The sequence below is a fragment of the Bos taurus genome, chromosome 12, assembly GCF_002263795.3.
Source record: "Bos taurus isolate L1 Dominette 01449 registration number 42190680 breed Hereford chromosome 12, ARS-UCD2.0, whole genome shotgun sequence".
Taxonomy (NCBI): Eukaryota; Metazoa; Chordata; class Mammalia; order Artiodactyla; family Bovidae; genus Bos; species Bos taurus.
The window spans coordinates 21,651,397-21,679,255 of NC_037339.1; the positions used below are offsets into that span (position 1 = coordinate 21,651,397).

A 27,859-nucleotide genomic window follows, 5' to 3' on the forward strand; every position below is an offset into this window, starting at 1 on the left:
CTGCCCCGGGCACAGTCCCGGGACGCGGGATGCTCCGCCAGCTACCTCGCCGCCCGTGAAGTCGCTCGCCCTCCGCCCGCCTCGCCGTCCCGCCGGCCATCCCAGAGGTAAGCGGGACCTTCCGGTAGCGACCTGGGGTGCGCCCTCGCCGCGGGGTTCCCGGAGGCTCCTGGCACCTTGCTGCCCAACTCCCCGCCGCCGGAACGCGCAGGTGGACGGTACTGCCCCCTCCATGCACCCAGTCCGCGACCCTGGCTCCCCGGGGCTGAGCCCCGGGGACGCGCGATAAAAAGTGTCGTCTCCGCCTCTCCGAGTCCCGACTTCAACCTGCACCTGGCGCAGGCGTGGCCGAGGAACCCAGGCTGACCGCAGATAGATGGGCGTTAAGTCCGGACAGTTTGGGACCCTTGAAAATCAGCGTCTGGGATATTCTGCGTTTCAGAACTGGCTTGCGTCTTTCCAGAAAGAAATCCTTTCTGGGATACAAGCAGTATGAGATACGTGCGGTTTTAGGAGGACTTTGGGCTGAGGACACCGGCCGCCTTAGATTTCCAAGCGTGACCTTGACTTGCGGGCCTGGGAAAAGCTGGGTGGACGCGGCGACCAGGCACCGCCGACTCGGACGAATACATAAATGCACCCTGCTGGAGTTTAGGGATTTCCTTTTAATAAATATCATTAGACGTACACACGAGCGTGTGCACGTTTGTCAGAAGGGATAGAATCACTTTTCCTTTTATTCTTTCCTAAGTCATTGGTCTCATGAACCTCAGCGTAATTCAGTGTCTTTTTCTGAGTTCTGAAGACGCCCTAGGGGGGCAGATAAGCGTTTATCTTAGCAGATTTCAGCAAAGTACTGGGATCGGAGTTCTGCGTCATGTCATTAGCCACTGAGAATATGCCCCTACCCTGTAGCTGCTATGTTTAGAATGTCTCTAAACATTTCTGTATGTGAATGCTCTACATAAGTTTTTTTTCTTTAAATCTGTATAAAGGATGCACACGTTCTTATTTTCTCAAAAAACGATTATCAAGCCAAACACTGTAAGTAGCCAGTCATGGTATTGGGAACACCTGTTGAAAGAAAATAAGCAAGGTTTAAAACAAATTAAAGAAGCTCGCTGTTTTCTTTAAAAAAAAAAAAAAAAAGTAATGCTTTTTTAAACCCATCATTCCATGATATTCTGGGGTGCTCTGTTAACATCTTCATATTAATGAAAAAATCGGGATTTATTTTCAAAAGCTTGAGAGTATTTTTTAAAAATCCATAGTATGCAAACCATATTATGTTTTATAAAATAAAACAGCCTGGTTTCAGATAGCCTGGATTATTTTATAATTCCATTTCCATATAGCTCTAAATATTGATTATCACTATCCCGTTTTACTGATCTTTTTCATAAGAAAGAAAATGTGTTATAATCAGAAAATCAGTTGTGGTTAAGAACTTCTTTGAAAATGTTTGTCATGGCATGGTGAAGTGAAGTGTTAGTTGCTCAGTTGCCGGCCGATTCTTTGGGACCCAGTGAACTAGCCCGCCAGGCTCCTCTGTCCATAGGATTTCCCAGGCAAGAAGACTGTAGTGGGTAGCCATTCCTTTCTCCAGGGGATCTTGCCAACCCAGGAATCAAACCCAGGTCTCTTGCATTGCCAGTGGATTCTTTACCATCTGAGCCACCAAGGAAGCCTGTTTGTCATGTGGAAACAAGCAATTTGGGAGGAGTCAGTTCCACTTTTGGGGGCCAGAGATTGCTTGTTTCTTCTTACCTGGGTTACTGAGTATCAGTGACTTAAAGGAAGCATTTTAATTGCCCTGTGTGCCCACGCTTGCCCCAGAGATGCGGTGATGCTCATCTGCTGTCTTTGGCCAGGTTTCCCAATTCATGTTAAAGGAAAGGATTGGGTCAAATCTATGCCTTATTCCAACAAAACTGAATTTTCTTTTTTGGTTGTTTTTGGAGAGGGCGAGAGCCCTAATTGTCTGCATAATTACACTTTATATCTCTGCTTCTTGAGGAAGTTCAGCATTTCCTTTTGCTCAACCAGCTCCTACAGAGAGAAAGATAATAGAGACAGACCTGTTTCCTTTCCACCAAATTTCTGATTATTTCAATCAGTCTTCTTAATTCCCTTAATTCCTGCCTTATCTGAAGGGATGTGACATACATATATTTTGAATATAATATGCTTTTTAAAAACTTACTAAAACTAGATTAACTGTGCACAATAGGGGGGAATGTAGACATTAAGAAAAATATCTATTTGGTAATGTTTAGTATCCAATAGTTTCCTAGACTCAAGTATGAAAAAAACTGGCTCTTAAATGCCCTGCATTTCATTCTGTTGTGTAATAGTGTGTTTATATCAAAGTGCCACTTCTCACAAATCATTCTGAACCACGGGCCATCAAGGTCTTCCCTGCCCTCCTAGGTGGTCTGGGAAGATTGCTGCCTGAAATCATACATCTCCTGATGCATGCCAGCCAGCAGCAACAAGTATTGGAAGGCTGCCAAAGATGATAGCTGTTTTGTCTTTAGAATGCCCTAACCAAGGGAAGTCAGGGCCACATGAAGTTCACATTTAATTGCAATAATCTGAGTACCTTTTTTTTTTTAAGGCTTAATAATTTTGATATAGCTCCTAGGCATTAAGAAATGGAGCAATCCAGATAACACACCAATTGTGTAAGACAGACAATGTTAATATAAGTCCATTTGTGGAAGCAGGGAGGGTCTACACAACAGATGCAAAAATTTGGCAAAATGTTAGTCAGTTGGTTAGCCTTCTATGCCATGCATATAAATGTGCGAAGATATATTATCAAGGTTGGCTATGAGCTTCAATAAAATTAAGCAGAGAGCAACCAACTGTCCACGTAAGGGTCTGCTATAAAGGTAAAAGACATGGAGTTTTGCAGAGAAAGTCTTGCTGTGGGCAGACCTAAATGTTCTTAGCAGGTGAGCTATAATGAAAGGAAAGGAACGTGTATAATGACCGATCATTTCCCTGGGGGCAATAGTAATGTCCTTCCTGTTTTCTTCTCAGTATTAACTAGGAAGTCTGACTTCTTAGAATAGTCTTGTCATCTCAGGGTTACTATTTTATGAATCACATTGAACAGAGCCAGTATTTCTTTGCGGTTCTCCTTGCAGGTGTTTTTGAAAGAAGACTCCACAATTCGGATGTGAGAAAGGACATGAGGAGACCAAAGACCTGGGATTTTGCTGATCAGAATGAAACAAACGTTGAAAGACTTTTCAAATCTATTGCTGGTGGTGCTCTGTGACTATGGTAAGTGTTGAGTGTACTTATGCTGTGGGGCTCAGTGAAGAAACAGAAATGGGAGGTTTTTAAATGCATGAATGTTGATGCCTCTCTATGAAGGAGGCAGGGCAGGGACTCCAGTTCAGTGCCTTTTAAACCATGATTCTTGCAACCCTAGGTTCTCTTAAGGTTCTGCATTATTAAATCAAATTTCATTTAAAATATATTTTAAAGTTTTTTTTTTTTTTAAACTCACATTTCACAAGTTGGAGACAAACATGTTGCCCTCACTTTGATTTCCTAGTGTTTCGGTATTATACATTTGTGTGTGTACTGTTTTTTAGTTTTATTTTTGTTTATTGTTTTGTTTTCACTGTGTCTCAAAGCATGTGGGATCTTAGTTCCCCAACCACGGATTGAACCCACACCCCCTGCAGTGGAAACACTGAGTCTTAACTGCTTGACCGCCAGGGAGGTCCCTGGGATTCATTTCTTTTAAAGTCTTTTGTGCATACTCGTGTATGCTCAGTTGCTTCAGTTGTATCTGACTCTGTGCAACCCCATGGACTGTAGCCTACCAGACTCCTCTGTCCATGGGATTCTCCAGGCAAGAATTCTGGAGTGGGTTGCTATTTCCTTCTCCAGGGGATCTTCCCAACCCAGGGATCGAATTTGCGTCTCCTGCATTGCAGGTAGATTCTTTACCACTGAGCCACTGGGGAAAACATTGCTCTGCATCTAACAGCCTTATACAAAAAACTATAAAAGGGTACTTTGTTTCATAAAGATAAAGACATCAAAAATTTCTCTTTAAATAGTCTGCAAGGATGTTTGTTATTGTTGAGAACAGAATATTTTACCGGCACATAAAAAAGTTGATTGAGCAGAAAATAAAGCATAAAAGTTGAGTGCAAAGGCTGCTACTAAAAATGGAGGTATTTTCATATATGTGGGGTTTTATCCCCTTCTCCATTTGAAATTGATCAAAACAGACCATTACCAGTTAGATTTCTTTTGAAATCCATATGTTTATATTGAGACACCAGTTCCTTTAAAGGAATGGGAGAGAGGAAATGAATGAATGGAGAAAACTGAACTGTAGTAGTCAGTTTATGGTATGACCAATTGTAGTTTTCTAAATGAGAATATATTCTTGCCTGTAGAAACTAGAGTTCAAGTGTAAAGCAGCCAAGTTCCCTGTTCAGTACACACCTTCTTTCTGCTGCTGTTGAGATTCATCAGTTGTCTCTTTCCTGTCCATTTCCAAAGGGACATGTGTGTCTCTTTCATTGACTAGCTGCCCAGCAAATTAGAATCTGATCTGCCTCTGTGGTAACCGTATCCTTGACAATAGGTTTTCATTAATTAACTAAGTGTGGTGTGCTTCTCAGTCTAAAAATGCATCACAGAACCATTCTGCCCCATCGGATGCAAATGAATACAAGCTTTGTTCTCAGTCCTTACTCCTTCCTTGGGCTGCAGTGAGCACTGGAGGTCAGCTCTGAACCCGCACAGAAGCTGCATCAAAAGTGACCGCCTTCCTTAACCCTGAGTCACCTTCATCCAACAGGGAGTATTCCTCAATTTGTATGTTGATGAAAAAAAAAACTATTATGGTCTTTCAAGTGTCCAGATCTATCCGAGTTTTATACATTTTATTTCCCCTTATCTTAAATAAGAAATGAGTGAAGTGCTGAGGCGATCAAAACAAACCCACATGTGACAGTATTTCATGTGCTGATTCTAATAAAAATAACTTCATTTTTTAATATCCTTGAATAGTCTACTTTTTCTTTTTTTAAAAAAATTTTATTGGCGTATTGTTGATTTACAGTGTTGATTGTTTTCTGCTGTATAGCCAAGTGAATTTAATTTATTTTGTATTGATGTATAGTTGATTTACAATACTATGTCAGTCTCTGCTATAGATTGAATGTATTTAAGGACTACCAGCCCAGACAACACAGTGAGGTCCTTTGGGCATATATGACATATGTAATTATTGTTATTATATTAATATATTTTATTATCATGTATATATAAGAAGACTTACAAATTCCTACTTACACATGTTGTTTTTCAAACCAAAGGGCACTGCACTTTCTTAAATCTAGAATGCTTCTTACCCTAGCCACAGGCCAGTTGATTGTTGTATTGCCAAATTCCGTCTCTTTTGGTATGTATTTGGATAGGGTTCAAAATAGAAACAAGGATTCTTGTGTGTCTGTGTTCTTTCTGCTTTTTACTTCAGCTGCTCCAGTGGGTCTCTTTTTTAAAAAAAGATATGATTATCCTAAACTAAGTGATACTTTTGGGCTAGTAGTCATCTATCTTGTCTAGGCCTGTTACTATAATGTCATTAAAATCACCAAGGACATGCTTAGCTATTCCATGAATATTCACTCTGTCCCCTGGATTAATCCATGTAGGATAGAATGTCAACATTTCTTATTCATCTAAAAATTTCTGCCTTATACAAATGAAAGGCAGTTTCTTTATTGGTAAAAATACTCACACACTTGTCTTGAATGTCAGAAAGCAGTAACTTACAGGTACAGCTGATCATTGGACAACGTGGGGTTTAAGGAGTCTGATCCTCTGCACAGTGGAAAATCCTGATATAACTAATAGTTGGCCATCCATAACTGCTGTTTGCATTTGCAGATTCAGCCAACCGCAGATCATCTAGTTACTATTTATTGTTGGAACAAATCTGGGCGTAAGTGGACCCTTGCAGTTCAAACCCGTGTTGTTCAAGCATCAACTGTATATTTAGAATCGTCCATGTTAAGTAATCTAGAGTACTTCATATTCTGCCATTTAAATCAGGCTTTCTTTCACTTCACCGTAAATTTGTGGATGTGTGTGTGTGTGTGTGCATGCACATGCTAAGTCACTTCAGTCATGTCCGACTCTTGGCAACCCTATGGACTGTAGCCCGCCAGGCTCCTCTGTCCATGTGATTCTCCAGTCAAGAGTGCTGGAGTGGGTAGCCATGCCCTCCTCCAGGGGATCTTCCTGACCCAGGAATCAAACCTGCACCTCCTGTGTCTCCAGCATTGCAGATGGATTCTTTACCACTGGGGAAGCCCTCACTGTAAACCTATTTCCTGCAAATACCTAAATACTACAGTATGACTAAAGTGAGCAAAGTGAAGTGTTGGATTTTTATCATGAGAATTGTCAACTGTTACTCTTGCCTTATTAGGTTTTCTTCACGGATAGATTCCATTGTTGACTGCTGAGAATTCAGAGTATCCATTCGTTATTTTGAATGAGAATCATGAAAGATGGAGATGAAGGACCTGAGCCATTTTAGAATGGAAGAGGCTCAGGGCTCAGCTCCCAGGGTTAGCACTCAACATCATTTTATGTCATCCTTTGCTCAGTTCAAACTTCTCCTGTGTCTAAAATGCTGTTTTCATCGATGTCATCAGTACTGCCGCTCAGATGTCCCTTTTTAAAACTCACTATGACCATTTCCTTTCAGTTCTTGGAGAGGCTGAGCATCTCGTGCTGGGGGAGCCGGGCCATGTAGCACTAAGCAACAGCACAGTGACGGTGGATTTCCATGGTGCCAACGGGACGCTGAGGAATGTCTCTGTCCTGCTGGTGGAGGCCAGCTCCAACCAGACTCTTACCACCAAATACCTCCTGACCAACCAGTCCCAGGGGACCCTCGAGTTTGAGTGCTTCTACTTCAAGGAGGCAGGCGACTACTGGTTCGTGATGACCCGGGAAGCGACAAACAGCAGCCTCCCGGTCCCCCCGAGGGAGAGGAGCGCCTTTCTCAAGGTGGAATGGCCCGTCTTCCACGTTGACCTGAGCAGGACGTCCATGGCGGCCGAAGGCACCTTCCAGGTGGGCCTTTTCACCAGTCAACCACTGTGCCCGTTCCCCGGGGACAAGCCCGACATCTTGTTGGAGGTCACCTTCACCAACAGCCTCCCGGAGGCGAGGGCGGGTCAGGCCCTGCCGCTGGAGATTAGGGCCAGCAAGAGGGTGGAGCTCGCTCAAGGCCAGTGGGTTGAGTTCGATTGCCCCCCTGTGGGGCCGGAAGCCTATGTCACGGTCACCGTGGTGCTGAAGCTGCTGGGCCGAGACTCCGTCATTATGTCCACAGGCCCCATTGACCTGGCCCAGAAATTTGGGTACAAACTGGTGATGGAGCCGGAGCTCACCTGCGAGGCCGGGGTGGAGGTCACGGTGCTGCCTCCACCTTGCATCTTCGTCCAAGGGGTGATCGCCGTCTTCAAGGAAGCCCCCAGACTCCCCGGGGAGAGGACCAATCGGCTGGCTGAAAACAGCCTGGCCTTGGGAGAGAGGAGAACAGTATTCAACTGCACTTTGTTTGACATGGGGAGGAATAAATACTGCTTTGACTTCGGCGTTTCAAGCCAAAGCCAGTTTTCTGCAAAGGAGAAGGAGTGCATGCTAATTCGGAGAAGTATAGGTTGGTATTGCGATTTTAAAACCGTTTTTTTCTTTTAATGAAATTGGTATCTTCATGCAATCAAAATTATTCTTTTGAAATTAGATGAACTTGATTTTCTATGAACTTCAGTACAGGTGCTCAGTCATGTCCGACTCTGCAACCCCATGAACCATAGCACTCCAGGCCTCTCTGTCCATCACCACCAATTCCCAGAGTCCACGCAAACCCATGTCCATTGTGTCAGTGATGGCATCCAACCATCTCATCCTCCGTCATCCCCTTCTCCTCCTGCCCTCAATCTTTCCTAGCATCATGGTCTTTTCAAATGAGTCAGCTCTTCACATCAGGTGGCCAAAGTATTGGAGTTTCAGCTTCAACATCAGTGCTTCCAATGAACACTCAGGACTGATCTCCTTTAGGATGGACTAGTTGGATCTCCTTGCAGTCCAAGGGACTTACAAGAGTCTTCTCCAACACCACAGTTCAAAAGCATCAATTCTTCTGCACTCAGCTTTCTTTATAGTCCAACTCTCACATCCATACATGACTACTGGAAAAACCATAGCCTTGACTAGACGGACCTTTGTTGGCAAAGTAATGTCTCTGCTTTTTAATATGCTATCTAGGTTGGTCATAACTTTCCTTCCAAGGAGTAAGTGTCTTCTAATTTCATGGCTGCAGTCACCATCTGCAGTGATTTTGGAGCCCAGAAAAATAAAGTCAGCCACTGTTTCCACTGTTTCCCCATCTATTTGCCGTGAAGTGATGGGACCGGATGCCATGATCTTCGTTTTCTGAATGCTGAGCTTTAAGCTAGCTCTTTCACTCTCCTCTTTCACTTTCATCAAGAGGCTCTTTAGTTCTTCTTCACTTTCTGCCATAAGGATGGTGTCATCTGCATATCTGAGGTTATTGATATTTCTCCCGGCAATCTTGATTCCAGCTTGTGCTTCTTCCAGTCCAGCGTTTCTCATGATGTACTCTGCATAGAAGTTAAATAAGCAGGGTGACAATATACAGGCTTGACGTGCTCCTTTTCTGATTTGGAACCAGTCTCTTGTTCCATGTCGAGGTCTAACTGTTGCTTCCTGACCTACATACAGGTTTCTCAAGATGCAGGTCAGGTGGTCTGGTATTCCCATCTCTATCAGAATTTTCCACAGTTTATTGTAATCCACACAGCCAAAGGCTTTGGCATAGTCAATAAAACAAAAATAGATGTTTTTCTGGAACTCTTGCTTTTTCGATGATCCAACGGATGTTGGCAATTTGATCTCTGGTTCCTCTGCCTTTTCTAAAACCAGCTTGAACATCTGGAAGTTCACGGTTCACGAGTATTGCTGAAGCCTGGCTTAGAGAATTTTGAGCATTACTTTACTAGTGTGTGAGATGAGTGCAATTGTGTGGTAGTTTGAGCATTCTTTGGCATTGCCTTTCTTTGGGGTTGGAATGAAAACTGACCTTTTCCAGTCCTGTGATCACTGCTGAGTTTTCCAAATTTGCTGACATACATATTGAGTGCAGTAGTTTCACGGCATCATCTTTTAAGATTTGAAATAAGTCAACTGGAATTCCATCACCTCCACTAGCTTTGTTCATAGTGATGCTTCCTAAGGCCCACTTGACTTCACATTCCAGGATGTCTGGCTCTAGGTGAGTGCAAGTGATCACACCTTCGTGATTATCTACGTCTTGAAGATCTTTTTTGTACAGTTCTTCTGTGTATTCTTGCCACCTCTTAATATCTTCTGCTTCTGTTAGGTCCATACCATTTCTGTCCTTTATTGCGCCCATCTTTTCATGAAATGTTCCCTTAGTATCTCTAATTTTCTTGAAGAGATCTCTAGTCTTTCCCATTCTGTTGTTTTCCTCTATTTCTTTGTATTGATCGCTGAGGAAGGCTTTCTTATCTCTCCATGCTGTTCTTTGGAACTCTGCATTCAAATGGGTATATCTTTCCTTTTCTCCTTTGCTTTTTGCTTCTTTTTTTTTTTTTTGCTTTTTTTGCTTTTCTTCTCTATTTGTAAGGCCTCCTCAGACAGCCATTTTGCTTTTTTTCATTTCTTTTTCTTGGGGATGGTCTTGATCCCTGTCTCCTGTACAGTGTCACAAACCTCCGTCCATAGTTCATCAGGCACTTTATCTATCAGATCTAGTCCCTTAAATCTATTTCTCACTTCCACTGTATAGTCATAAGGGATTTAATTTAGGTCATACCTGAATGTTCTATCAACTGCCATCATTTTTATGGTTCACTCCTCGTAATGTTCCAAATGATGTTAACATCCTTATCTGAAAAATGAAAAATATTGGAAAGCATACCCAGCTCACTGCTAACTGCTGTAGGTCTCAGCTTCCCCATCAATAAAATGGGGATAATAAGAGTATCTGCCTCGGAGAGTTGTGAGAATTAAGGAAAATCAGTGTGTACATTTCTTAGCATGGTGCCTGGCATGTAGGAAGCACTGATAAACTTCAGCTATTACTACACTGTATTTTATTTTTTAGGTATGTTTGTCCTTTTATTTTATATTGGATAGCTGATTTACAATATTGTGTTAGGTTCAGGTGTACAGCAAAATAAATCAGCTATGTATGTATGTTTATCTCTATTCTTTTTCAGATTCTTTTCCCATACAGGTTATTAAAGAATACTGAGTTCCCTGTGCTATGCAGTAGGTTCTTATTGATCATCTTTTTTATATATAGTGTGTACATGTTAATCCCAACCTTCTAATTTATCCTCCTGCCACCTTTCCACTTTAGTAACCATAAGTTTGTTTTAAAAGTTGGTAGGTCTGTTTTCTGCTTTGTAAGTAAGTTTATTTGTATCATTTTTTTTAGATTCCACATATAAGTGAGATTATATGATGCTTGTCTTTCTCTGGATTTAGTTTGCTTAGGATGATAATTTCTAGGTCCGTCCATGTTGCTGCAAATGGCATTATGTCATTCTTTTTTTGCGGCTGAGTAGTATTCCATTGTATATATACTGTTGCTGTTGTTCAGTCACTAAGTCATGTCCAACTCTTTGTGACCCCATGGACTGCAGCACACCAGGGCTCTCTGTCTCTCACTTATTTCCCAGAGATTGCCCGAGTTCATGTCCGTTGAATTGGTGATGCTATCCAACCATCTCAACCTCTGCTGCCTTCTCCTTTTACCTTCAGTCATTCCCAGAATCAGGGTCTTTTCTAGTGAGTTGGCTCTTTGCATCAGGTGGCCAAAGTATCCGAGCTTCAACTTCAGCATCAGTCCTTCCAATGAGTATTCAGGGTTTATTTTCTTTAGAACTGGCTGGTTTACATGAGCACATCTTTTTATTCATCTCTCTGTTGATGGACATTTAGGTTGCTTTCATGTCTTGGCTGTTGTGAATAGTACTGCATGAACTTAGGGGTGCATATATCTTTTGAATTATAGTTTGCTCCAGATACATGCCCTGGGGTGTGATTGCTGGGTCACATGGTAGTTCTAGTTTTAGTTTTTTAAGGAATCTCCATACAGTTCTCCCTAGTGGTTGTACTAATTTATGTTTCCACCAACAGTGTAGGAGGATTTCCCTGCACCCTCTCCAGCATTTATTATTTGTAGATTTTTTGATGATAACCATTCTGACAGGTGTGAAGTGATAACCTCATTGAAGTTTAGGTATGCGTTTCTCTAATAATTAGTGATATTGAGCATCTTTTCATGTGTTTATTGGTTATCTCTATGTCTTCCTCGGAGAAATGTCTATTTTGATCTTCTGCCCACTTTTTTGATTGGGTTGTTTGTTTAATATTGAGCTACATGAGTGATTTGTATATTTTGGAGTCAGTTGCTTCATTTGCAAATATTTTCTCCCATTCTGTGGGTTGTTTTTCATTTTGTTTATGGTTTCCTTTGCTGTGAAAAAGCTTTTAAGCTTAATTGGGTCCCATTTGTTTATTTTTGTTTATATTTTCACTACACTAGGAGCTGGATCCAAAAAGATATTACTGAAATTTATATCAAAGAGTGTTCTGCCTGTATTTTCCTCTAAGCATTTTACAGTAGCCTGTCTTACATTTAGGTCTTTAATCCATTTTGAGTTTGTTTTTGTGTATGGTTTTAGAGAATGTTCTAGTTTCATCCTTTTGTATGTATTTAAATATTATGTTACTACATCATATGGCAAGTCAGGATTCACAGCTAAATCCCAAATTGTAGTGAGTAATGTTGTGTTTCTTCTAGAAAGTGTCTTCAAGGTTGTCTCTTTGCTGTCATGAGTCCCTTGTTATAAGAATGATGCTTCTTTAGTGAGAGTTCACAGCCAGATTTCTAGAAACGTCTTCAGATTCTTAATTCTTTGCACAAAGAAGTAGGGTTATTATGGTTCCACCCAGGCCCCAGGCTCCTCTTTGCATTTCTTTCCCTTTTCCTGGGTGCAGGCCTGGTCTTGGCAAGAGGTTAATCCAGCAGAAATGTTCCTGATACATACACATTCCCTTATCTACTTTCCCACTAGGCCCTGTGCCCCCTGATGGCCCAGGCCTCTGAGGATCTTCGGTGCCCCACGTGTTTCTTGCTCCAGTTGTGCTTACTTCTCCTGAGGGATGCTTGTGACTCCGTCCCTACCACTGGCGCGTCCCTGCTTGTGGTTACCTCTCTAGCTTACGTTCTGCAGCCTGTTCCTTTGACAACTCCTCTACCAATACCCCAAACGCCCCTGCCTCGTTGTCCTGATGCCCCTGCCGCTGCCCTCTGCACCCAGGCGGAGCAGGGCCACTAGGGGTGCACGTGCCTCCTCTCCTGCTGGACCCAGCGTACCAGCCCCTCCTGCTCACGCCCCTGCTGTTCTGCTCTGCTCTGTTGGCCCTCCCCTGTCCTCACGCCCACCCCTGCCTCACACCCGGAGCTCACGCAGACACACAGAGCAGCTGGAAGCCATCAGGGGTGTGCCTTCTCACTCACCTACCGAGATCCCCATAAGCCTGCAGGCAGCCGTCCTGTCCTCTCCTTTGCTGTCCCCAGAGAAGCAGCGTCATTCCTCCAGTGCGAGGTCAGCCCTCCCCTGCCCTGGGGATCCCAGCCCCTCTGCTGTCTCCGGAACCTTCTGTTAATCATGATTACCCTCCTCTCCTCTGTCTCTAACTGTCCCTTCTTTACTGGCTCATCCGCATCCACTTTGAGATGTCCTTAGTCGTCTCATCTGAGAACAAAACAAACTTGCCCCTCGCCTCTGCATTCTCCCCAGAACACACCGTCTTTCTCTCGTCTTCCTTGTGTAGCCCTGGGTCTTGAAAAAGGCACCTGTACTTTGGGGTTTACTTCCTCACCCCCGTTCACTTTGCAGCCCACTCCTGTCTCTCACGCCTGCCCTGCAAATGCTCTCATTAAAGCAGCCAGTGAATGACTTCTAGGTTCCCAAACCTGGGATGCTTCTCGTCGGTGTCTTCGTTGACCTTGATTCTGTGACATCACACTCGCCTTGTTTGCCTCCTACCTCCCTGGCTTTCCTTCCTTTGCCAGCCTGTTCTACACCCATCGCATCCCTTAAGCCTTGGACTTCTGAGTCTTCTGTTTGGCCTTCTGCATCTTCTATTGGAACCTCTGCGTTTTTTCATTCTTCTCACAGTTGCTAGGTGATTGCTGTCCTGTTGCTGATGGCTCCAGGCTAGCGTCTCTCACCTGCATCCAAGAGCTGAACAGCTGTTGTCCCCAGATGTCTTCCAGGCCCCTCAAAAGCAGCGAGGAATTGGACTCATCAGCTTACCCCCCAACACTGCTCCTCAGTACGAGACTCCACCATTTCATTATTTGAACCCCAAACTCAGGAGCCTTCCTCTTCTTCACCTCCTATGAACTAATCACTAGGTCCTATGGATTTTGTCTCTTCAAAGAATCCCTGAATCTCTCCGTGTCTCTTCATTTCCACCGACACCCCTTGCTTTAAGCCTCCATCATCTCCCCGCTGGACTCTGTTTTTGGCTGTGCTGTGCGGCTTGTGGGATCTTAGTTCCCAGTGTGTGTGTGCTCAGGTGCTTCCATCCTGTCCAACCCTGTGACCCCATGGGCTGTAGCCCGCCAGGCTCCTCTGTCCATGGGATTCTCCAGGCAAGAATGCTGGAGTGGGTTGCCATGCCCTCCTCCAGGGGATTTTCCCCACCCCGGGATCGAACCCACATCTCATCTCCTGCACTGGGAGGCGGGTTCTTTACCACTAGCACCATCTGGGAAGCCCCCCACTTGGGCTCTTTTAATAGATCCCTAATTGTTTTTCCCTCGTCCCCTTCATTCTCTCAAGGCAGCCAGGGATTATTGAAAATTCAGGTCGACTGAGGGCTATTCTCTTGCTTAAAACTTGTCAGTCACCTCACTTAACACCTCGCCTATGAGGATGAGCATCCATGCTCCCTCCGTGGCCAGCTGCCCCCCACCCCCTACAGTCCCCATCCATGGGCTGGAGACTGGGTACCTCTCTGCCCACCTTCACTTGGTTACATTAACCCATCCCCCAAGTCTCCTCCTGGTTACTCTTCCTCGATCCCAGGCTCGGTAAACTCCCTGGTATAAACTGGCGCAGCATTCTTAGACCCTCCTTCATGGCATTTATCCCTCGGTCACTGCTTGTTCAGTCTTTATCCCACATTTCTACACCTCCCTGAACTCCAGATTACATAAGCTCATTTGGCGACAAAAGCCGACTTGTGCTGCCATGAAGCTATTTATGATCTTTGTTTGGCCCACTTCATATACCTGGCACATTAACAGGTGCTCAGTACATATTTAGTAAAGGGAAAGTTGTACTCTGATATGACAGGTCTCAGCTAGGTGTCAGTGGAAAAACAATTACATTAATTTAATCATTCAAGATGTGGTTGCCATTTCAAAAGAAGTTGCTAAGAGAGGAAAAAAAATTTTAATTGACTGAATTTAATGGAAGCAAGGGCTTCCCAGGTGGCCCTAGTGGTAAAGAACCTGCCTGCCATTGCAGGAAACATAAGAGACTCGGGTTCAATCCCTGGGTCAGGGGAGAAGGAAACGGCAACCCATTCCAGTATTCTTGCTTGGGAAATCCCACAGACAGAGGAGGCTGGGCTGCAGTCCATGGGGTTGCAAAGAGTTGGACACGACTGAGCGACTGAGCACACACACAATGGAAACAAACCATGGCCAGGCAGAGGAGTTCAGGCCACTTGATGAAAGACCTTGGGAGCAGGAGGTCTCCGTGTTGGTTCGTTCTCCCAGCTGTGGGGCTTCCCGCTGACTCCTCCACTGGTGTCTAAAGACTGAGTCCCTCCCAGCAGCAGAGGGAAGACCCTGGGGTCGGGGGTGGGCAGAACAGGGAGTAGAGCTCTGTGTCCAGGCTGAGGGTGCTCAGGGTTCCCTCTGGGGCTGCAGCCACTAGACACAATCAGGCATTAGGGCTGGAAGGAGAACCTTGAGGGGCTAAACGATCCTGGAAACCTCAGATTCTCTCTCTTGTGTGTGGCCACCCAGCAGGGCTTTGCTTGGCTGGTCGATGAAATTTATGCTAGTGACGGAAACTCGGTGCCTTTGTGTTTCTAGTATAAAAGTTAATGAATAAATCAAGTTCTTTTCCCTTTCCTTTTAAATTGCTGGCTCTGACAAGTAAAGACTGTCCTTGTTGCCAAATGGCATCATTCAGGAACCCTCCCCGCCCCTCACTGAACCCACCGTGAGCTGTGACTCACTGATGCACAATGAATTTCCCATTAGTTCCTTTTGAAAAGGGAAAATGTGTTTGATATGTTTGTCTGTTTTTCCAAATATGTCTTAGGACCTTAAACATGTACATACTAATTTACAGGAACAGGATAATGTCAAAAATGATTATTTGCGATCTTCATTTATCCTACTTAGTGTGAACGTTTATGAGTTTCTCTGTAGAAATGTTATATGTGTGGTTATGAGATGCTGTGAGAGGAGTGTTAGTAATATCAGGCACAGGTGCTGCAGTAATATGCAAAAATCTAAATTGAGAAATTCTGAATTCTGTGCTCATCTGCCCCAATGGTGTCAGATAAGGGATAATGGATCCTGTTTCTCAAGGCAAATATATATGTAATACATATATTTAGGGCTAAATTGAGAATTACTGATAGAGGGTATAAATTCAGAGTCACACAGTGTTTTTGACAAGTAAAAATTGTAAATATTCAGCACATAGTTTTCTTGATAATTTAAGTCTGTTGCCTATCTTCTTCTTTCTCTGATTGGTTAGTTGGTCTTATTTTTCATTCCCAGGGTGACTGGACAAGAGCTTTTGTCAAGAACAGGAGTACTGTCCTCCTGTTATTGTTGTTTATTTGCAGGTGCTTAATTACTGTTTCATCTTTAATTCTTTGCCAGAATCTTTTTAAACTACTCATCCAGTTAGTTTACCTAAAACTGGAAAATATGATTTAATATAAGCAGGCCCTTAGATGCTTAAATACTCTGCAGTTCTCTGACAATGAAGGAACCAGTAAACCCTTCCACTTGGCGGAACTCCTGCTCTTCCTTTGGGATTTTTTAAGAATAGCTGACATGCCCTATTTGACCATTTGGCATAATCACATTTATACAGTGATTACTTGGCACCAAGAGCTGTTTTGGGTGCTTTATGAATATTAGCCCATTTAATCCTTACAATAATTGTATGAGTTAGGTTTATTTTATTGTCAACTGTATAGGTAAAGAAAGGGAGGCATAGAAAGGTTAGGTTGATGGCTTAAAAACTGCTGGTGATTAGACTGGCTTGAGCACTTTCTTTTTGGCTGTGCTGGGTCTTCATTGCTACGTGCAGACTTTCTCTAGTTGTGGCACGTAGGGGCTGCTCTCTAGTTGCAGTGCACAGGCTTCTCACTGCAGCGGCTTCCCTCTTGCGGAGCACAGGCTCTAGGGTGCAGCCTCAGTAATTGTGTGACACAGGCTTAGTTGCCCTGTGGCATGTGGAATCTTCCTGGACCAAGGATCGAACCCATGACCCCTGTATTGGCAGGTAGATTCTTAACCACTGGACCACCAGGGCAGTCCAGCATTTGCTATATTACCGATATTACATGCTGCCTACCATACAGTCATCTATCAATCTGGATATTAAGTAATAGGAAACTCTTTGAAAAAAAGTTCCAGTATTTTCCTCCTCACTTCATTGGTTCATCTTGTGCTGCCCTCCCCCTCTTGAAGACATCTTACCCACTTGGGAACCCACTGGCCCAGGTATGAGCATGCGTGGTCTCATGTGAATGAGCCTGTGTCAGGCTCAGAAAATCTGAACTGCTGACCCAAGAGTCTTTTCTCCCACGGCTGCTCTTAGCTACTCACTAAAGTCTCTTGAATTTTCTTATAAGCATGTTTTGTTTCGTTACATTAGACTCGACAAAATGTCTTGCAAATGTGAAGATTTCCTACTCTTCAAATATGCTTGAAGTGGAAACAAATCTCCCTTTTCCTATTCTGAACACATTTTGCTCATTCAGATTTAATATCCTATAGAGTGGCCTGTAAAGCATTTATCCTGGCCAAACAGGTTTGCTATGTAGTATGATGTACGGACATCTAAACAGGACAAAACAAACAGCCTGTCATTCATGAAGGAAGACTATTTAGAAAATTGGTCATCTTACTCTTCATTTCTACCACGTTTATTATAGCTATCCAGTCAGTCCCCATTTTGCTAAGTATTTTCTTCAGTGTTAACAGAAATCTTTAGGGAACAGATAGAGTTATTTAAGGCATTAAAAATTTTGCCTGATTAAATTTGTTTATTGCTTTGAGTGATTTCTCTTATTTTCTGTTCGATTAATTTGGTTTAGAAGTTTAAGAACTAAAACTTAGTTTAAATGTTTATTTTTTTCTAATGGCTAATGATCCTACCGGTCATGATTTTACTTTCAAAGGAAAAAAGCACATTTCATAATGAGATTTTTGACATTAAGATTCATGCTTTTACCAGAACTTTGATTTTTTTTTTCTGGTTCCTACTAATGGAATTTTTGTTTTTGGTTTGACATATGACTATATATTTAAATAATATCTATGTAATATAAAGGGTTGGCTTCCCTGGTGGCTTAATGGTAAAGAATCTGCCTGCCAGTACAAGAGATTTGGGTTTGATTCCTGGTTTGGGAAGATACCCTGGAGAAGGGAATGGCAACCTACTCCAGTGTCCTTGACTGGAAATCCCGTGGACAGAGGATCCTGGCAGGCTACAAGTCCATAGCGTCCCAAAAGAGTCGGAGGGGACTTAGAGATTAAAAATGAAAACAGCGCATATAAAGTAGAAGAGTTAAGAAAGAATAACAAAAGGATTCTTGGCTTTTGTAGTCTACCTTTTGTAGTCTTAAATACAAGCACAAGAGAAGGATAAACTATACATTGACTTAATTTGCCATTTAGAGGTCACAATAGTGGAATTCCCAGATTTTTCAGAAATAAATCACAGTACTTTAGCTCAGAGAGACTTACTAGGAGCTTCCCAAAGCTTTATAAGCACTGGAAGCTTAGTGTCTGAACAGCTCTGAAGCTCGAGGACAAAGCTGGCTTGTTGTTCAGCCATTTGAGGAGCTGCAGTGTGAATCTGGGAGACACAGAACCAATATTGTGTTCAGTTGGAACTCTGGATGGAACATAATTACCACACCTCACTTGACATTGGTCCAGGATACTGGTTTGTAATGCTCCCACTCTTGTGAAAATCCAAGACTTTTAATTGCCGTAAAGAACTCATATTCCATGACTCATCCAAGGATTGCACCACTTGGCTCTCCTGAGAATGTATCTGCCCTGCATGTTCTCCTTATGTTTTTGTAGTGCTTTGTAGACCCTTGACTGCATGATGAGTTTTTGTCTGTAATGATGAAGAGAGACTTTTATGCACAGGATGTTTTGGTGCCTAGTGTGGGCATGACCTGATAGATCTTGGGATTGGATGGGTGTTGATAGAGAAGGGACGTAGGATAATTATTTATAGGGGGTTATTCAATTATTCTATCTGGCAGTGATTACATATATGCTTGGGGAAGAAGGTTGCATTTGCCAATCAATAATGACTGCATTGGATGTGTTCTGTATGTATTTTGAAGCTCTGAAGTTAGTGCATGCGTGCTCAATCACTCAGATATCTTGACTTTTTGCAAGCCCTCTGGTGTTCGGTGTATCCCTATTTAGGGTTGTTAGGTCTCCTTGCTGAATTGACCCTTTTATCATTATGTAAACATCTCTCTTCGTCCCTGGTAATACTCCTTGTTCTGCAGTCTAGGCTTCCCTGGTGGCTCAGAGGGTAAAAAGCATCTGCCTCCAATGCGGAACACCCAGGTTTGATCCCTGGGTTGGGAAGAGCCCCTGGAGAAGGAAATGGCATCCCACTCCGGTACTCTTGCCTGGAAAATCCCATGGACGGAGAAGCCTGGTAGGCTACAGTCCATGGGGTTGCAAAGAGTTGGACACGACTGAGCAACTTCACTTTCTTTCTAATACTCCTTGTTCTGCAGTCTACTTTGTCTGATATTAATGTAGCCACTGAGTTTTCTTTTCATTAATGTTTATGAAGTATAACTTCTATCCTCTTACTTTGAACCTGTTTCTGTATTTATACTTCAAGTGTGTTTCTTTTAAACAGCATATAGTTGTGTCATTTTTTTTTTGGCCACGCTGGGCAGCATGCAGGTGTCTTAGTTCTCTGATCAGGGATTGAACTCGTGCCCCCTGCAGTGAAAGCGTGGAATCTTAACCACTGGACCACCAGGAAGTCCCTGGGTTATGCTTTTTTATCCAACCTCACAGTCTTTGTCTTTTAGTTGGTCTTTAGATTATTTGTGTTTAATGTTATCACCACGTGGGGTCTTTGTGATGATGCCGCCCCTCACCAGTGGTAGATGCTCCGTATTAGTCTCGGCCCTGGGTCTCCTCTCTAAGGGTGAAGCTTTCTCTTCTTCTTCCATTCCTTGGCAGCACTAGGTCTCAGCTGGTGCTCTTAGAGTGACGGGGTTTCCCGGCCTGTCCCTACTGGTTGGGGCTCTTGATGACAGATGGAGAGGAGGATCTGGATGAGGTCTGTCTGTGTCTTTCCCACAAGCTGCTCCTCCCCTCCTTGGCCTCCACCTCAGGGAGGCTCTCTCAGGTCTTGAACCTACCCTCAGACCTCCTTGTGAACGTCTGATGAGCTCGGTGGCAAAGAGCCTGCCAGTGGGTATAAATCTCCCGTGGGTAGTGTGGCTCCCAGGGGTTCCGTATTAGCCTTCACCAGGCCTCTGATAGTTTGTTACTTTTTTTTTTTTAATTTAATTAATTAATTTACGGCCCTGCTGGGTCTTCGTTGCTGCGTGTGGACCTTCTCCAATGGCGGTAAGCTCTGCTTGGGCTTCTCACTGTAGTGGTTTCTCTTGTGGAGCACGGGTTCTCGGGCGTGCGGGCTTCAGTAGTTACAGCACGTGGGCTCAGTAGTCGTGGCTCACAGGCCTAGTGTGGGATCTTCCCAGACCAGGGATCAAACCCATGTACCCTGCATTGGCAGGTGGATTCTTCACCACTGAGCCAACTGGGAAGCCCCTTCATTACATTTTTAGATGACTTCTTTTCACCAGCTTGTGTGAGGCCTGGCGTCTGCCCCAGGAAATAATGTTTGCATCCTGACTTTCCTTGGAGGAGTCTGTCTTTACTTGTAATTCAGGCCATTTGGTTGTCCTGTGACCTTTGCTGTCTGATGGGTTCTAGAATGGTTGCTATTTTATAAATTATACAGGCTTCCTTGGTGACTCAGATGGTAAAGAATCCGCCTGCAATGCAGGAGAACTTGGGTTTGATCTCTGGGTCGGGAAGATCCTCTGGAGAAGGGAATGGCCACCCACTCCAGTGTTCTTGCCTGGAGGATCCCAGGGACAGAGGAGCCTGGTGGGCACATGGGGTCGCACAGAGTCAGACACAAGTGAGCTACTCACATTGTCACTTTCCTTTTCGTAAGGGTAGCAGCAGTATTCCAGCTTTGCCCATCTTTAGGAATGTTCCACGTTACTGACTTTTCGTGGCCTGAGATTTGAGTTTTGCCGCTTCCTTTGGGTGTGCTGACATTCTGATTCTCCAAGTGAGTTAGTATTAAAAGCCTGGCCGGTGTCCTTGCAGAAACTTGGGGGCTGTGGCAGCCGTGGAGTCAGTGTAGCGCCTCGTGCGGGGACGGTGTCAGAGAGCGTCGCCGCGTGTGCCTGACCTCCTCCCCCTCCCGACCTGGCTGCCCCGGAATGTCCTCGGAGACCTCCCCGTGTTCCCTGGAGGACTGTGCTGGTAGGTATCCATCCTCCCGCCCGAGCCTCTCCTGGAGGGGCTGCTGCACTCAGGCCTGCCTGGCAGTCGCCAGTCTGAGTTCAGGAGTGGACTTAACTGCATTGTTGCTGCTGCTGACTGTACGGACTCTGTGCCCCTCAGTGTGTCTACACTGGGGCTGGCTTGCCAGCAAGATGACCGGGGACTTAACACTGTCAAAAATGGGAACATGACAAGGACATTGGTCTAAATGAAAGGTTCAGACATACAAAATCATTTTTAAAAATGCAAAAAATGGGAGGGATGATCATTTCTTTCCAAGATTTCTTGCTGTTTCTCTCTCCTTTAACTTCTCTCCATCAAAACTGTGGGGAAACATTAAAAAATTGTTTTTCTCCTCCTCATCTCCAAGAAGTCCCAGGGAACCATATAGATCAATTGTCCAAAATGGGGCAAGACGCCCTGCCTTATCCCCTGAAGGGCCCTATATTTATTCTTTACTCCCCTGCCCAGGAAGAGAAGGTGGGGCATTTCACGTTACCATCACCTGGAGACTAGCCCGTCCTTCATCCTCCTGAGCATCTCGAAGGCCCACACCAGCAGGTGCTCAGTGAGGACTTGATGTAGATGGTCTGTGGTGGGGTGCTCAGGTCACTCAGCTGGGTTTGCCGCAGCTTATGGAGCTGAATCCCATTCATTTCCCACAGGTTACAGTAAAAGGGAATCTTTGCTCTTTGCACACACTATCCCCCATCTGAGACACAGCCAGCTCTCCATTTAGTTGACCAGCCTTTGCTCTGGTCCTGACCCTTAGGTGAGGCCCCTCTCCAGTCCTGACTTCTTCCATTCTCCAACTCCAGGTTGAAAACCATCCCCCGGTTCCTGTCCCTTTGGGACCTGGAGGAGTTCGATGTTTTCTGTGTTTGATCTCAGAGCACCTTGTTGAGCAAACCACCAGCATCTGGCAGTACCTTGACCAGTGTCCCCACCTGTGACCTTCCAAAATCCTGCTGTCTGGTCTTTGCAGCCCGTGCTGTAGGCCTTGTTCCCTTTATTCCAGCATCCTAAGGCCATTCTCTCTTCTGTGATTTTCCTATTACAGCTTCAGACACAGGCTCTCCTCCCAGGCCCCAGCTTTCCCCTCCTCTTTCATCAGCTCTGGGCCCCACCCCAAATCTGTTTCTCCAGTTGTGTTTCATACTGTCTTCTAAGGCTTTCTTCTGCATCTATCCTTTGCTTTATAAGTCCCCTTACTCTCCATAGCTCCTTCCTTGTGTGTAACTTCTTGCTTTTCATTCTGGGAGGGCATGCTGTGTTAAGCTATTCCATCTAGAGTTCCATGATACTCAAATGAAGTAAAAATCAACTGCCCCTGACTTCTACTGCACCTTTAGCAATGACAGCAATATCAACCATTTACTACATGTCTCACTCAAAACTCATAAAAATTCTACAAGACAAGGATTCTTATGCTGGGCTCAGATTTTGAGAGCTTGGTGCTGCCAGGCATTTTTTTAAAGTGCCTTGCATGTATAAAGTCGGTCCATCGTTATCTCCATATACCGGTATGAACTTTGTAGCAGAGAAAGGATAAGCCACCTGCCCAAGACCATAGAGCTAGAAAGCAAGGGACTAGATCTGGCCTCACCCTAAGCTCCCTAACTTGAATACTTTGCGTCTATATATTACAGGTCAGTCTAGCTTTCTAAAAGCATCCTGGAATTAGCAGTCCGTTTTTGCGGCTGTGGTATTATTTCATGTTTTGGCATCTTAATCTCTTTAATCCTGGGTGGGAACTAGAAATTTGTGCATTATAAATTAGCAAAAAGGGTAAGTGTTACAGACACCCCTGCTTCTACTGTCAGTGGTCCTCAGATAAATGCTCATGTGGATAAAAATGATCATTTCTCCCAAGTGTTTCTGTTTGCGGTTTAGGCTGTTTTCCACTCCTTCAAAGTGTAAAGACCTGTTTGCAGGCTGCTTAGCATCAGGAAGCTCTCCTTCACTTCAGGGAAAGACGAGATGAGGCAGAGATGGGTGAGGTCAGCACCTCTGGGGCTTTTCTCCAGCTGTGGTTTTAAAGGATTCCAACCAGAGTCCAAGGTGACAGCTAAGAGGTCTGTCATGTACGTTTGCCACTGACGGGGCAGCCGATCATGTCTGCAGACGAAGACCTGATCATCCAGGAAACACGTCTTTCATCATGCAACTGTTTTCACTTGTTTGAAAGTCTAGAGTTCTGTTTGGTTTTGAAAGGATGTTTTTATGCCAAGGTCTAAGTGAGGTTCTACATTAATTTGGCCCTTCTTGTTCGCCGCAGCAGTGGGTGGATCCAGTTGCCATGTACCCACATTCCATCAGATGGGATGTTGAACATTTTGTTACTACCTTTAAAATAATGAATCAATTACTGAATATAACATTGATTGAGTACCAGCTCTGTGCCAGTTATTGACTGGAGTTGGAAATATATAGGTAAGCCATGTCTCTCTGTCTGGAAGGGGCGTATGATATAGTAACTTAGCAGACACGGGTGTGCTAAGCAGGTGTAGCGTCCAGTACAATAGAAGATATCCACAGCTTGCTATGGATACTTGGCGACAATCCAGGCTAGGAACACCTCTGTTCATGGAAGAAGTGATACGGGAGCTGAAGTTTGAAAGCTGAATAAGTGTCACCTGGTGAACTAGGTGAGAAGGGGAGTTTTAGCAAAGGGAGCAATGATGAAAGCTCGGCAAATGATGGGCACCTTAAGAAACCCAGAGAACTGACAACAGTTTGATGTGGCTGGAGGACAGTGTCAGGAAGGAGGGATAAAAATGAGGCTGGACAGGGGGATTCCCTGGCAGTCCAGTGGTTAGGACTCAGTGCTTTCACTGCCAAGGGCCTGGGTTCAATCCCTGGTCAGGGAACTAAGATGTTGTAAGCCGCATAGTGTTGCAAAACACACACACACACACACACATACACACTGAGGCTGGACAAGCCAGATCCTGAGGGCCCTTGAAAGATTGGACCTGTGCTGTAGAGGGCTCTTTCTGCTGCAGTGTGGAGTAGAAATCAGAAGGGGCAGGAATGGCTGCAGGGAGGCCTGTTAAAAGAGTTTGTCAGTGACCCAAGGCAGTGGGATGCAGAGGAGAGGATTTACCAAGTCTGGATGTGGCAAGCGTGGAGAGGGGAGCATCCCGATGAAACTTAGGATTCTGTTGCTGCCAACTGCATGGATGGGTCCCAGCTCTGGGATGGTGAGGGAGACTGGACCTGGGTACCGCTGACTGATGACTGCCTGGAAGTGGGGAGATGACAAGAGTTGAGGAGAGGTAGCGGGGTGTCTGGGTGGATGGACATGGGCATCAGAAGAGTAGAACTTGTACACGGAGGTGAAAGAGTTGGTTGAGATGTCAGCCAGGGATGAGGAGGCTGAGGGACACGCCCTGCTGCTGGCTCTGCTAACAAAGCTCCCACCCAAGAGTGGGTGGAGGAGGCTGTGCCCTGCGGGAGGGCCCATCCTCAGGTCAGACAAGGAGACAAACAGTGTTTTGTGGAAAGTTTCTGGATGGTGAGGTCTTTGGCTATAGGTGTCTCATAGGGTGCAGTGGAAAGGGGAGGGGAGCATTGGGGATGGGTCCAGGAGATGACTCACGGAGCTGGGGGTAAGACTGGGGAAGAGAGACACCGGACAAAACCAGCACAGCGTTGTGGTGAAGCAATTACCCTCCAATTAAAAATAAATTTAAAAAATCATCTGGTAGGCTAATCCTTACCTGTTCCCCCTTTTGGAGGGCAGAATAGAATGTGGTGATTGGAGCTCGCATGATTCATGATTAATGGCTCTGCATGATCACGACTTGCAAGACCCTGATTGCTCCTGATACATACATTAACTCAGTCCAGTTCAGTTCAGTCGCTCAGTCGTATCCGACTCTTTGCGACCCCATGAATCACAGCACGCCACATTAATTAGTTTAAAAAAAAAGAGGGAACAGGTGACTGGAAGGGCTTAAATGATGGACAGTGGCCTAAGAGTTGAAAGAGAGGTCCTGCCGGGTGGAACTGGGTGGTCTCAGGTTCCTGGGTACTTTAGCGGCAGTACAGGCTGAGGTCCCAAGTGGCGTCTGAGTCTTGGTGAAACATTCTGATGACCGTGGGACACACCAGACTGAGAGACCAGGGAAGAAGGAGGAAAATCAGCACCACATGGAAGGGAGGGAGGAGATAAGAGAGCTAAGAAAGCAGAAGTGGGAAAACAGAGGCTCCAGTACCTAGGAAAGGCAGTTCCCGGACACGGGAGAGAAAAATTGAGTTGTAATATATTGCCAAAAGACCTATTTTCACCTACTAATTTCTCTTGAGATGTGCACATGTAGCTGCAACCTGCCTAAATTACTTTGCACTTCAAGTGTTACTGAAAATTTTCCAACATTCATCTCAAAGGTACATTTAACTGTCGATATCCCATGTTCACCTCTCTCTAGTGCTCAGTTGCGGAGAAGGCGATGGCACCCCACTCCAGTACTCTTGCCTGGAAAATCCCATGGACGGAGGAGCCTGGTAGGCTGCAGTCCATGGGGTCGCAAAGAGTCAGACACGACTGAGCGACTTCACTTTCACTTTTTACTTTCATGCATTGGAGAAGGAAATGGCAACCCACTCCAGTGGTCTTGCCTGGAGAATCCCAGGGATGGGGGAGCCTAGTGGGCTGCCATCTATGGGGTTGCACAGAGTCGGACACAACTGAAGCAACTTAACAGCCGCAGCCGCAGCCCAGTGCTCAGTTGTGTCCAACTCTCTGCAACCCTTTGGACTATAGCCCACCAGGCTCCTCTGTCCAAGGAGTTTTTCAGGCAAGAATACTGGAGTGGGTTGCCGTTTCCTCCTCCAGGGGATCTTCCTCACTTAGGGATTGAACCCACATCTCCTAAGTCTCTTGCACTGCACACAGATTCTTTACCACTGAGCCATCGGGGAAGCCCTTATTTACCTTACCTTAAGTGAAAAACCTTGATTTTTTTACCTTGAAACGCTCCTCCTGAGGCTTCTATGTAGAAATTTGGGTTCAAGTGTCAGCAGACACTGAATGTGCCCAGGAGTCACCCTGATGTGGCCCATCTGGTCACCGCACTTCTTTCTACCAGTCTCTCTTTTTCCGTTTGACTTAAGTTGTCTGTAGAAATATGCACGACCAGAAGTCCTAGTCCTTGTTTATTTCACTTTAACTGCTAGATAATTAGAGCAAGCCACCCAGAGACCTTAGACCCATGCAGAGAGAACCATACCAGAGGATGCATTTGTTCTTTTTTTTTTTTTTTTTGGTAGCTTTCCAACCATCCAGCCCATCTCCTCTCCAGCCCCAGGCTCCCGTGAAGTCCAACAACGTCGTGACGGTCACTGGCATATCCCTGTGCCTGTTCATCATCGTGGCCACCGTGCTCATCACGCTCTGGCGGAAGCTGGGCCGCGCCCCCAAGTGCAGCACGCCCGCCCGCCACAACTCGCTGCACGGGCCGGGCTGCCGGAAGAACTCCGACGAGGAGAACATCTGTGAGCTGAGCGAGCCGCGCGGCAGCTTCTCGGATGCGGGTGATGGGCCGGCGGGGAGCCCCGGGGACCCAGGCATCCCGCTGACCTACCGGCGGAGCGTGCCAGCACCCCCCGATGACGAGGCCTCGGGGAGCGAGAGCTTCCAGGCCAACGCCCAGAAGATCATCCCACCCCTGTTCAGCTACCGCCTGGCCCAGCAGCAGCTGAAGGAGATGAAGAAGAAAGGCCTGACGGAGACCACCAAGGTGTACCACGTGTCCCAGAGCCCCCTGACGGACACGGCCATCGATGCCGCCGCCACCGCCGCAGCAGCAGCAGCAGCATCCCCCGGAGGGTCCGAGAGCCCCGAGGAAGCTGCGGCTGGCAAGTTTCGGATCAAATCCCCGTTCCTGGAGCACCCCCCCACCGTGGGTGCTGGAGACAGGCCCCCCTCCCGGCTGGACCATCCATTCTCGGCGGCCAGCTGCGCCGTCAGCCCCAGCCAGACCCTCCTCCGCAAGTCGCAGGTGAGGAGCCACTCCCGGGGATCCCACTTCCGCAGGACGGCGAGCTTCCATGAGGCCAGGCAGGCCCGGCCGTTCCGGGAGAGGAGCCTGTCCACACTGACCCCTCGGCCGACCCCCGCCCATGGCCCCAGGGCCCGGACCTGGGACCAGGCCGGAGAACGAGGCCGGCCTCCGAGTCGAGGCACTGCCCTGTTCCCGGAGAAACGGGACCATGGCCCAGGGGCAGCGGGGGCCAGTGGTCCCTTAAGCCCTCTCCCCAAACCCCACTCCCTGGGACCGCCCCCAAGAAAACCGGACCTGGGGGATCGCCAGGCCGGATTCGTGGGGGCAGGTGAGAGACCGGAGCCTCCCCGGGCTCGGAGGGGGCCGTCCCCCAGTCACAGGAGTGTCTCAAGGAAGCAGCCTTCCCCGCCGGCGCCCAAAGATGGTTACCAGAGGGTCAGCCCTCTGAGTCCTTCTCAGGGCAGAAAAGACAAGTGTCAGAGCTTCCCCGCCCACCCGGAGTTCGCCTTCTACGACAATACGTCCTTCGGCCTCACCGAGGCAGAGCAGCGGATGCTGGATCTCCCGGGATACTTTGGGTCAAATGAAGAGGATGAAACCACAAGTACGCTGAGTGTGGAGAAGCTGGTTATCTAGCCTGACATCACCCCGGAGACTTCCCACAGCGGGGTCCTGGGCCCAGATCCAGGGATCGGCTGCTTACAGTGTTCTGTGGACTCTTCAGTACAGCAGGGCAGGATGTGGGCGAGGTGGTAACTCACAAGTGTGCACGTGTGTTTCAGTTCATAAGAAGTTATTTATCTCAAACGTTTCCCCTTCCTTAGCCTGTTTATGTCAGCTTATCACTACTAACTATGATAATAAAATTTAAACAAGAGCAAAA

General features: G+C 45.8%; 1 protein-coding gene and 1 non-coding gene across 3 annotated transcripts; both read left to right on the plus strand.

Moving 5' to 3' along the window:
- Positions 1-11: 11 nt before the first annotated feature.
- Positions 12-27,859, plus strand: THSD1 (thrombospondin type 1 domain containing 1). Of its 2 annotated transcripts, NM_001014967.1 has the most exon segments (5): positions 29-107; positions 3,153-3,291; positions 6,755-7,717; positions 20,789-20,947; positions 26,243-27,855. In NM_001014967.1, coding segments are annotated over 4 exon segments (2,550 nt in total). In that variant the 5' UTR covers positions 29-107; positions 3,153-3,233; the 3' UTR covers positions 27,613-27,855.
- On the plus strand, positions 24,668-24,799 carry LOC112449168 (U8 small nucleolar RNA). The gene has a single exon (XR_003037656.1). It is a non-coding gene; the product is annotated as a U8 small nucleolar RNA (small nucleolar RNA).